Below are 12,769 nucleotides of genomic sequence, written 5' to 3' on the forward strand. Positions count from 1 at the left end.
TTACTAGGTACATTATCTTTCTGTCCTGGTTGTTTTGAAAGTTTGTGAGACATAAAAATAAAACTGTATTAAGTCAATAAGAACTATTGTTATTAAGAACAATTACTTCCTGAAGCAGGTGGTGACTGAATTCCTTGGTTTTCAAACAAAAGAAATGTTATTTAGAGTTGCTGAGGATATCTTTTAATGAAAGCAGCACTGCATAACAATATTTGATTTAACAGAATAAATAAATGTAGTTTGTTTTAGAGCTAACTGCTGCACATTTCTAAGGGAAAATGTAATCCATATATTACTTAATAGCTTTGTCCATTCCACACTTCTGAAATACCTTATTAGACTAGACATTCAGCAGACTAAGCATAAGTAAGCTATGATTAAGTGCAAAAACAGAGCCACTATATACATTATACACACACTCACACACAAAATTGAAAGCTACCACTATCATTGCAAACCAACAGAAATCCAGTGGAATTAGGATATTTCCGATTTTATAGCACTTAATTTCATGAGATGAATTTTAGAAAAACTGCATGCAGGCAAGAGCTTTTAAGGCAATAATTACAACTTACATTTTCTATTAGGTCACAAATTATAGCGTTGTTGAAATATTCAATGTGAGTCCATTCAATACCCTAGAAGAACAAAAATAAAAAAAAAACACAAAAGAAAAAGAAATCACTGTTGAAGACCACTTTTTATTGGCATATTTAAGTTACATTCCTATTTATTAGGATATCCTTTAAAAGTTAGGTCTATATGTCATATATGTACAAACATTTTTGGATCCTAGCATTTTATCTAGGAAAATGCAATATTCTACCACTAATATTATTTGAACAAAATGAATGCCCTTGAATGGCTGCCAGACTTGCTTTCCATTCCATTCTCTAATCTATGTCAATTTCCCATGCACTTCATTGGAAAGGAGCCAAAATTTTATACTGCAAGGACTTGGGTCAATAATGCTTTGTGTACACTTGCAATGTTTATAAGGAAGTAAGTCAATTCCAGTGCAAGAATCTGAGACCAAGATTTCACTGTTCTTAATTTTTGATCAGGAGAAAAAGGGCTAAATTTAGATGCAGCCATCTGAAAACCCAGAAAGTCTGGCTGCTGTTCATAAATTCTTAATATTTTAATTTTTTTTAATATCAACAATAAAACTCCCAAATATGGAAGAACTAGACCAGACAACATATGCATTACAGAAACCTGCTAGTGCACATGATTGAGGGAGATGGCCAAATTTATGGAGCAAAAGCCCGATTATTTTAAGTCCATTCTTAATTTGTATTCTGCAGTAGTATCTACTAACAGTTTAGTTCTTCAGAAAGAATTGAAATTTGATTCAAAGAACAAATTACAGTAATTATGTTTTCAAGTCCTTGACCAATCAATGAAAAAATTACTTTAAGTTCTGTATTGTCTTGATAATTACAAGGCAAGAAGAAAGTCTATCCAGTTTTCAAAAACATTTAACATAGCACAATGGTGCCATTCAATCTAAACACAGAGAACACATGTTAAGTTTCTACAGTTCTGAACATTTCCTCTGACTGGTATGTATAATAGAATATATTGCTAGGACCAAAAAAAACATTAACTTCATGGCTAACCACTGAAAAACCACAAAAACACAATAAGGTGGGCTTTTATATATTGAGAGTCCATTCTTAAAACAATACCTATGGCTTATTTTAAAAATTCACTTAAGAAAATTAATAGAATCTATCTATAATTACTTTCATACAATCTCATTTCATCCACCTACCTGATTTTAGACCTATCAATCATGCATTATTAATAATACATATAAATAAAAGTTCATTCTGACCTCTTATCACTTCAGACATGAGAATGTGAAACAAAAACAAACAAGCAAACAAACAAAAAGCCTCCCCAACTTTTCCTGCATAGCAGATGCATTCCATGGCAGATTTAGGATTAATAAGAGTTCTCAGTGTTATGCCCCCAAAAGGTACATTTAGTGTTATGCCCCCAAAAGGTACATATACAAGAAGGCAAGAAACTAGCATATGAAAAACTAAATTTTATTACTACCTCACGTATGTATTCTTCCTGTTCTTCTTTAAGGGTGAGTTCAATGAAGATCTGCTGCAGCTTCTCATTACAGTAGTTAATAATGAATTGCTCAAAACTGTTTTCCTATGAAACAAAGTAACATATTTGCAAGTTTTGTTGTATCATTAATTAAACCAGGGTAAAATACTGCAGAGGCCATAAGTGTACAGCAGACTTATTAATTACTCTGTCTGGTATTAAATGTGGCATTCTGAGGATACACTATTAAGTTTTTAAATGGGAATCTATTTCTTAAGGCCAGATCATATTATGAATAAAAACAACTGGAAACTAAACCTGATCTTACAGTTTCTTCATCAATCCCTAAAGATGAGGCGTTGACAAACTTATGTGGCAATTTCCCATGAGGCAAGTGATCAAACTCAAAGCAGGGAAAACTTTCCCTTGCTCTACCCTCTCCCAGATGGTAGAACATTTTCCCGGGGTGAAAATCACCTAAGTACCATATTATTTCCAAAAATTCTAAGTGCCTTTGCATTCACTAATTAATCAACATTGCTGACCAGAACATATATTAAAACAAAAAATAAGTGTATTGGTAGCTCTTATTATAAAATCAATGGGAAATGAAATACTATATTTCTTTAAAGATTCCTACTGGCAGGAAGCGCAGCCATGGTATATGGGCAAAGTGTTACATATTAAACCATAGAATGTCATATTTATCATTAGGCCTGTGCAAAGCATCTTGCATTTGCTTCGGATTTAGCCGATTCAGGGGGGGTGAGGAGGAACACAGTGATTTGACTCAGTAATTTGAATCACTATCCCAAATTGATTCAGCCAAATTTGATTTGGAGATTCGGCCAAATTGAACAGGCCCCATCCCCCACTCTCCCAGTGCCGTCAGTGGCTGCCCTGCCCTGCCCCAGCACTTTTTTAAAAAAAAAGAAAAAGAAAAACTAAAAAAAGAAGCACCCCACATGCACTGGCTCCTGCGCTGTAACGGGGGGCTCTGCCATGAGCCCCCAGAGGCCCTGATGGCCGCTGCAGCAGCTGGTAAGCACAGGGCTTTAAGTGCTGGGATGCTGGGGCTGGGCAGGGGAGCGAGAGCAGTCAGAGGCATTCAGGGGGCTGGGGGAGTGAGTGGAGGATGGAGCCTGGTGGGGGTCCCCCCATGGTCCCTTCCCCCCTCCTCCAGTCCATGCTTACCAGCATGGAACCTGGGTTCACCTACCTGCAGTGGCGAGCAGGGACTGCCCGAATCTCCGAATCTTTTCCAAACCAATTCAGAGGCTTTGAATCAATTCGGAGCTTTGAATTGGTCCCCTGATTCGATTAGAATTTGGCCACAAAATCATGCCGAATCTCCTCCAAATCAAATCAGCAACTGAAACTTTGCACAGCCCTAGTTATCGCTAGAGCACACTTCCAAAAGAATACATTTACAAATCCATAAAACTATAGCTGGGGCAAGTGCCAGAATACAATGGATGAAATCCTGCCCCGGAGTGGGAGAGGGGTGGGGAACGGTCAGTGGTGGTTTACCATAAGCTTTAGGGAGCCAGGATTTCACCCCAAAAATTTACTTAATGGGTTTATGGTAATCATAAATGAATTCACAATGATGTCCAGATACTTTTTTAAGCAAGATTTTTGGTGGATGTTTATAGGCATATTTACAGTCTAGGCTCTATTTTCTTCTCAGTAAGCATTCATATGGCTCACTAACACCCTATAAGAATTCCACTTACACATATATGAGACCAATGTTACTTACAGACATGCAAAATTAGTTTCAGGTATGTCTGTTTTTCTTCTTAATAAAGACCATTTAATTTATTTTACTGACTAGTATTACCGTATTTAAAGATTTTGGGAGGACTGAATTTGCATAAACACACAAAAAATTTCATATTATTAAGCAAATTTGCCGGACAATTCCTGTAAAGCATAAATTATGCTGATGACAATTTCATAGATATAAAAGTACATTTTCTAAACAAATTTGAACAGATGGTTGCTAAAGTATTAAAATAGAATTAAGAACACACTCAAGCAGATTAGAAAGAGCTGAAGTTGCACAAATTATTCATTTCAATTTGGGTATAAGCTAAAGCAAAATCAAAACTGATCTCCAAACTTTTTTCCAGCCACATCAAATCTTGTCCCTCCCAGCAAGATTGCAAAACTGCAGAATTCTAAAAGAGTATATTAAGCTGTAGCATGCATCAAAACCAGCACTGCAAACAAGTCATACTTACTCCATCCTGTTGCAAAAAGAAAAAATTGCACAGACTAGTCAGTTGTAATACGATTTCTATAGCACTACACAATACAATACATCTGTCAATGCCTATTTAATGTAAAAAACACAGCTTAATTTCTTTAGACTATATCTATTATAGATTCATATTAGTATCTCTCACGGAAGATGCAAAGTGCTATAGTAATTTTAAATATTTCTATTTATATGCATGCATTTATATTTTTTTCATCCGATTCCCCCAAAAACACATAATTGAAACAAGTTACTGTGTCACAAGGGACAGGTTTTCTGTACTTGTTGCCTCTATTTACTCAATAAGGCACCACTGGGCTTTGGCATTACCCTATAACTGACGTATTTACTTGAATACAAGAGACAGTTCCCTCCCCCTCCCCCATCAGCATGTGGAAAAGAGTCTCTCATCTTACATTCAAATACAAGAAAACCTCATTAAACACACTGTCAACTGTTAAACTGCTGCCACAAGCAGCATGTGCTCAGTAACGAAAACCAACTATGAAGTTGATCAAATGCAACCCACTGTTTTTTGTAACAGCCCTTTAAAAAAAACTGGTAGGCATGTCCTCTGCAGGGAACTGGCACCAGGCCTGGAGGTAGTGCAATACCAGGCCAGCACTGGAAGAGCCACACCCAGCCCTGACACCCTTCCCTTGATGCCAAAATTGCTACAGAAGAATAAAATAGTATAGCCCATCTGAATAAAATATGTGATAGTGCCCATTGAGCACAGTACCCCTCAACACTGACTCTTTCTCGAGTCATGGTGAGCCACTATATTTTGACCTCCTCATTCCCACAATCAAGTTGCACCTTTCCCATTTCCAATGATTCCTGTTTCTTCATCAACTTTAAGTATGTGGCAAACATCTCCAAACAGGGCCCCAAACAGTTCACCGTGGTGCCCCCTCTCTCAGCCAGTTGCATATGATTAGTGTGGCCCCACCCTTCATGAGAATCGCTGGCCGCCGGATCCAAATTGAATACTTCCCTATTCGCACAGACCTACAGTATATGGCTGAAATATAATTATAATAAAGGATACAAGAGGAAGCATATTTGTGATTTATGCCAAAAGCATTGACATAAAATGACTGAACTAAGAAGACATACAGCAAGACATTATTTAATGTAAATATACCTTGGGTAAAAGATACTGCTTTTCACAGGTTTTGAAACACTATCTACACAAATTAATTAGAATGTTAGAGTAGGTAAACACCAACTTGCAAAGTAGCTTTCATGAAGCTACGTATGAAGTTTTTATAAAGCTACTCTATTACGAATTTGCTGTATAACTCTATCCTTCAAGCTATGTAACTAAGTTATAAAATACCCAGAATAAATTATATTTTTCCATTTAACTCTGATCAGACATGAAATGGCCCCTGATATTCTAATGATGTTTACTTGAAATTAACAAAGAATAGTTTAATACTTAAGGGAGGCCATAAACAATAAATGCAGGAACCGTAGTATTTCAGATTTTTTGGATTTTTTTTCCATACGGGGCAGCAAAAAAGGAAAGACTTTTTCGAGCTACTGATTAACAGCCAGACAATAATGATAGCAGGTTAAAATACTTCTACTTGTCATACATGAATGATATCTGTTGCTTACTTCTTCTACCTAAGGAGAGAAATTGTTTTAAAAAACAATAGCTGGCACTCAGATATGCAAAAGAGAAAAAAAGAAAAAGAAAAAGCCTGTTTAGATTCAACATTTTTCATGGAAGCTGATGAATTTCAAATACTGTGGGGGGAAAAATACGAAGAAAATTAAAATATCAGAAGCCCTATGTTTTCCAAGCTTTGGAGTAAAGCTTCTTTCCATGATGTAAATCTGCCATTTTAATGTTGGAAACATCTGTTTAATCATTGCATTTTTATAACCACATTATGCAAGTTCTCCCTATGAAACTATTATAAAACATGGAATAAGAACTTTACAGAGCTAGAATATTCTCAATCTGTCAGATTAAATGACTGGTGCTAGCAAATAAAAAGGTGCTTAAGATAGCTGAAAATTCACATCAATTTTGTAGACAAACCTCATCTTATTCTCTCAGTCCTTAATAAGGTATGGCAATAAACAGCAATCTGAAAACAGACCAAAACTATCATACTACACTGATACAAATATGGCCAAAATCAATGTAAGAACAAAACTGTATCAATATTAGTCTCTTGATCATACACGTCTGATTTTATGTTTCCAACTACTGGACAGTCATTTGGCGGAATCTATACACAGTAAATATCTACATTGCTGAATTCTGACCTTCAATGCAGGAAAATCTGCTTCCTCTGGGTAAGTAAGGCCACTATTTTTCTTAGTTTGTTATCTTTTCATGATCTTCCTTTTGGTATTAGCAAATGTCACTGGGTATAAACACATGTTTAGTCCTGAATCAAAAGTTATCCCAGGAAATGAGGAGGGTTTCATTCTAAGAAAGAGTTTTGTCCTTCAACAGCTAAACGTGTGTGTCAAGTTACATACAGCATGGCATTATCAGAAATGATATGGATGGATTTTCTTGACCAAATAGAATATTGCTTCAGTAAAGTACTAATGGTAAAGATTCAAAATTATTTTCTATTTAAAAATAAAGTCATGCAAAGTCCTTAGGTAGTACTGGCTCAAAATGGATATAATAAAGACGGCTGTCAGATTATTAAGAGCAGGAAAAGCTTTGAGGAGCTAATACACTATATATAAAAAATGTCTTAGCTATATTAATAAAAATAGAAATGCAAGTAAGTGCATATATAATTGCTATCAGCAAAAAATATGGGATTAAGCAACAGCAGGCCCATGAAAACAAAGGAAAAGTGTTTACTACTCCAATGCAAGGCATATTCTTGAGTGAAAGAATTCCTAAAGTATCGAAAAGGAATAGAATATATATTTTTTATGGAATTACCCTATACCCTCACATTTTTCCACCACGCTGATGTTTATTTTTAAGAGAGTCTTCAGTGGAGATTTTCAAAAGCTACAAAGGGCAAGTAACTATTTAAGTGCTATTGAAAAAAGAAATCTGAGAGCTGAGTGCCTTCCCATTTACTCCTTTGAAGGTGTTGCCCCCCAGTATTCAACCATGTGTTAAATTGTGAGTTTTCCTTATGTCTATGATAAAATATGACCAAAGTTATTGTGTTATTAAAGGAAATAATTCACTTAACATCCTAGCCTGTGTCCAAACCATGAGTCCTTTAAAATTAGGATTTAAATTAATATTAAAAATGTTGTAGGTAACTGACTGTTCTGATCAAACATACCCATTCCCAAAATATAACATTTATTTTATCCTGACTAAAGCTCTTATTCCTTAAGACAAAGCATCATAAAACAAATATCCACAAAACAGGACAAACCAGCATTTTCAGAAGCCATCTTAGGTTACCACCAAGAACTGAAAAAGAAAGTCACCTGGGACAGAAGAGCAGAAGGAAGGTCTAGATGCAAGGATAAACAAAGGAACAGACCTGAAAATGTAATTAGCATCCAGATGTAATATTATGCTATAGTAGAATATCATGTGATAGAGATTTTTACAGCTAGCCAAAATGAGATTTGGATTTGGGAGGTAGAACTATGGACTACAAGCACTAACACTGTGAAGATGCTGCTGCTGTCCTCCAGAAGAGACCAAATAATAAGATAGATACCAATTTATCTCAGCCACAGAAAATAGTAATTCACATAAAACCAAATTGGCAATGCCTGCAAAGGTACTATAGGTATTCTTTGTTCTTTGTTTAATATTTATTCTTTTCCTGGGAAGCATTTCAATACTCTGGAGATACATTAGTACACTGAAGTAAGTGTTGAGTTTCAAAAACACAAGAACTGTCATTTGGGCTGTACTGTCTGCTCCAGAGGAACAGGGTTGTCCCCACCTCCCTGCTCCTTAGCCAATGCACTATCACTACTCTGGGCAGCTGAAAAGGTGGGGATGGGGGTGTCAGACCCTAGCCAGGGTTTGCCTAGCAGGGGCAGACTGACAGGCAGACTCTGGCTGGGGTTCGTGCACACGGGAAAGGGAGTTTAAACCCCTCTCCCCCATTCTACCTCAGCCTGCTGGTCTGGCCTGGGGTCTGCCCATGTCCCCCTGTCCCCTTCATTCGAGTGGGGAGCAGGGGAAAAGCCTGGAAGGGGCTGCTCTGGGGTCCTGTGTAGGCGGGGAAGGGGGTTTAAAACCTCCTCCCCACTCCGCCTCAGCTTGCTGGCCTGGCCCAAGCTCTGCCCATGCCCTCCCACTCTCCTCTTGAACAGAGAAAAGCCTATCAGGGGCTGTTTTGCGCCCCCCGGCAAAACCCACCTGGACTCGATGAAGGCTAGGATGGGTGTTTAAACCCCCTCTCCGCCATCATACTCAGTGGGCCAGCCAGGGCCTGGTCATGCCTCCTGCACCCAGTTCGAGCAGGGGAGGGCTTCTCTCCTGTCTTCCCTTCCTTCCTTTGTCAGTGGCTGGAAGGTGTGCTCTAGCACCGGCCACCTTCTGGCCTGAGCCAGCACAGGCATGGGGCTGCATTTCCAGAATCAAAAGTGAATGTCTGTTCACTTGGTTCTCAGTTCAATCTATGTAGGCTAGACTGACCTGCAAAGATTGAATCGTTTCAGCCTTAGGCTTTTTGATAGTCTGTACTTCATCCTGGGGAAAAAATATCAGCCTTCCCACACAGAGTTATCAAGTTAGTGCATCAAGCTTTCAATTTCTTATAATAATCCTTAATCTGGAATTCATTAAATAAATGTCATGAAATTTAGCCTCTGTTCTGCAAAATATTTTTGCTTACTGTTTTCTTCCAGAATTGAAAATGAAAGGAGCTTAAATAGATGTGTCTGTAAAGCAAAAAAGGGCCAGGAAAAAGGCATCCTGGAAGCTTAACTACAAGGCTTCTCCACACTGTTTCCCAGGTACCCAGGCTGATTTGCTGAAGACACTCAAAAGTATGCAGCAAGGACAAGCCAAGCACAGCCTCACAGGTGAATTTAAAGCTCTGAAGCATGGGCAACTGGTGCCATCTGAGTCTGTGGGGGCACCAGCGGTCGATCGCCAACCCCGGAAGAGCCAACAGCAAAACCAGAAGTGCTGCTGATGCTTCTCTCAGCCCACCGACCAATCTCGGGGGGGGCGGGGGAGGGGTACCAATTTCAGGGGGGCACCGACTGGTGCTTCTCTTGGTGCCCCCACTCCCTGGCCAGCAAGGGCCAAAGTGCCCCACCCCATGCCCTCACTACATGTCACCTATGCTTTGAAGAATGTCAGTAGACTCAGGTGGGTAGGGCATGTGTAGGGTGTGCTCAGTCCTATCTCTCCAGAGATTCATAAGATAGACCATGCCCCAGAGCAGTGATTCTCAACCTTTTTAAAGGCACCCCTTGACAGACCTAAGGCATGCCTTAGAAAGTGCCAGCTCTTAATTTTCATTCATTTTTTAGAGAACTAGAGAAAAATAATACAGCAATTCCTCTGCTGCAAAGAACTTGGACCATAACAGGTCAGAATGTTATTAACACAATGGATTCCTATTTGAAATCTCTGCGTTTATCTTGCGAGTAACATCTGCACACCTAACAGTGCTAACATTGGTCATGTACATACATTCATTTTCTCCTGGGAGAGTTTCTGCTTACCCCAAGAGAAAGCATGAGTGTACACACGTTCAGGATTTCTCCCTCAGAGCAAAAAAGCCTGCTGCGAGAGAAAAATAACCTTGGAATGAGGGTTAAATCACTCCCAGGAGAATTTATCTTGGGAGAGTAAATGTCTGTACACATTCTCTTCTGAGAAGCCACAGCACAGTCCTTCAGCATCCCACAGTGCTTTGCTCCCTGCCCTCCCCCGCCAACCGGAGGAGACAAAGAGTGTTGCTCACTGGCCTCTGCTGCTCCAACCAAACAGAATATAGAAGACAGCCCTTCCCAATCTCATACTATGCTGCAGGGATATGCAGGCTGCCCCTGAGCAGACTGACTAGTCCAGACAAGGCTGCCATGTCCACCGCCACTATTTGTCTCCAGGCAGACAGAGTTAGCAGAGCATGCTGAAATGTGTGCATATGGGCCCTCTTGCTTTGCAGCTTCAACACTGCAAGCTCTCTACTCTTTGCTCAGCATTTAAATGTCTGTTCAGGTGTTGCCAGGTAATATTTTCTACCAGCAAAACAAACCTAGGACAATTCTTCCAAATCATCTGAGTGTATATATACACCCACTGCGTGGAATTAAAAGAATCTCAGAACACCCTGGGGCACATGGCACCCTGGCTGACAAACACTGCCTTTCACTCAAAAGTTTTTTAGTCATTTTTGTCCTGATAACATTGAATAGATTAAAATAAGCAGATATCATTTGTGATATGAAGAACTGCTAGACCCTGGGACATTGCTTCGGATTTTGGCAGATCTGGTTTTTGACAAAAATGCAACTAAATAAGGGCCAAACTCATGAGGTGTCTTTAATTCTAACATCATGTTAATACCAAACTTACTTTTGTCTAATTCTCTGTCAGACCTAAAAAAAAAAAACAGAGCTAGTTTTGTACTCCAGCAGCTGAAGAAACTAAGAGAGATCCATGGTATTTTAATAAAAATTGCTGCATTTTCAAAAATTTAACCTGGTAATGCTAAACAAGGAAAACAAAGAACCTCTACTCTTTTAGTAAGGTAAAGGCTAGGATTTTCAGATATAGAAATCTCTCCCCAGCACAGAGTTTTTAATCACTTTAGAGGGAAAATAGCTTCAGGAAGAAAACAACAACAAAATGAACAAACAAAATTTGCTCTAATCTGGCCACAAGGAAAGTATTAAACAGAAAAATATGTGGCTCCAAGGCAAATTCTACCTATGAAACAAAATGACTCTATAAAGCGTTGCAACAGTTCTGAAATCTGAATCTAAACACAAGCAGCTTGTTAAAACCAAGTAAAGCTAATCTTGTTATAGGCCCTCATGGACAGTTCAAACATTAAAAGGTGAAATCCTGCCCCACTGATGTCAATGGGCTGGTATTTCACCCTCCATCTGTTAATAATTAAAATCTATTTGTTTCCCAATGGTTAAGGCAAAAGATGAAAAGCACCAACCATTCTGTATTTTCTGCCTCTTTCCCCATTTATAAATCTAACTATATGAAAAAATGTGACAAAGCAAATAGATTTGCTAATATCCATTTTTTGCTTACATTAATTTACAGCAGTTAAAGCATATGCAAGAAATAACCTCTCTCTTGGGTTGGGTTTATACTTTTAAATGCAGTTTAAATAGGTAAATGAGTAAGGGAGTGCATATTATTGATAATCCACAGATCATTTAACTTTGTTAAAAATACCAGTTTAAAATAGCCATTTTACTTAATAGTTTATCAAGTTTGAAATGTACAGTAGATTATTCCATGTTAAAAAGAACCCTCAACTCACTCTATCAATATATGTCAACTAATACTGTGCATGTTTAATGATTCTTTTGTAAAAAAAGTCCATCCACCAAAAAAAATAAAATCATTACCTAAACTCACCCTCAAGTACAGTACTGTGAATATATAGCTATATAATGTAAAATTTTATTTAACTATACCAGATTAGTTTAATACTTGATATAACCATTTTACCAGTGATACCAAGTATATATGTACAAATTGGTTACTTTTTTAAAACAACTTTTTTCTCCTATAAATGTTTTTTTAACAACCTTTAATTGGACTTAGGCAATTATCATTCATTTAAAAAGCTTTTGTCTCATGTATTATTTAGTTGACCTTATTATATGCACAAAATTGCTCTATCATATCTACACAATATTCATTAAATGGTAAATTCGTTGTAGTAAATAGCTTTGACATTACTGAACATTAAACATAGCTTTATTCAAATTAGAGCTGGAGAACATATTTTATTTTGTGGGAATATCTGCAAATTTGAGTATTTTTCTATTCTGCAATTGAAAAAAAAAAGTCAAAATTTTCTAGAAGTGAAACAGCAACAAAATCATTTCTTGAACTACATTTTTCTACCAATTTTCTTTTGAAACGCAACAGAAGCACATTCTCTAATCAGAAAAGCAATTCAGTGGGAAGTCTCCAATTGGCTTTACTTGTATTATCACACATCTACCTTTCCTTATGTTTGACACATTTCTGAGTTAAATTTGCTATTATTAACAGTTTATGTTACAATTGTGCCTAGCAGCCCACATAATAGATCAAGACCCCATTCTATTACACACTGCACAAATACATATAAAAGGAGTCTCTGCCCAAAAAGTTTACAATTTAATATAAAGTGCTGATATCAAGTGCTGATCCAAACTAGTTAAGTCTGTGGCATGGATTTCTATCGATTCATAGTTTCATAGTTTGTAGGGTTGGAAGGGACCTGAGCAGATCATCTAGTCCGACCCCCTGCCATGGCAGGAAAGAGTACTGGG

The 12,769-nt window shown here is 37.7% G+C and overlaps 1 protein-coding gene across 6 annotated transcripts in view; it reads right to left on the reverse strand.

Annotated features, from left to right (window-relative positions):
• MYO1B (myosin IB) overlaps positions 1-12,769 on the reverse strand; it is a 183,936-nt gene that overhangs the window by 35,771 nt on the left and 135,396 nt on the right. For 3 of the 6 annotated variants that reach the window (XM_019554102.1, XM_019554106.1, XM_019554104.1), the window contains exons 14-16: positions 4,314-4,319; positions 2,068-2,172; positions 576-638 (exon numbers count right to left, since the gene is read on the reverse strand). In XM_019554102.1, coding sequence (XP_019409647.1) covers positions 576-638; positions 2,068-2,172; positions 4,314-4,319 — 174 coding nt within the window. The remainder of the gene's footprint in view (positions 1-575; positions 639-2,067; positions 2,173-4,313; positions 4,320-12,769) is intronic. The other 3 variants (XM_019554107.1, XM_019554105.1, XM_019554103.1) reach the window with 1 other exon arrangement.

Source organism: Crocodylus porosus, unplaced genomic scaffold, assembly GCF_001723895.1.
Source record: "Crocodylus porosus isolate Cpor-Errol unplaced genomic scaffold, CroPor_comp1, whole genome shotgun sequence".
In the NCBI taxonomy this organism is placed as follows: Eukaryota; Metazoa; Chordata; order Crocodylia; family Crocodylidae; genus Crocodylus; species Crocodylus porosus.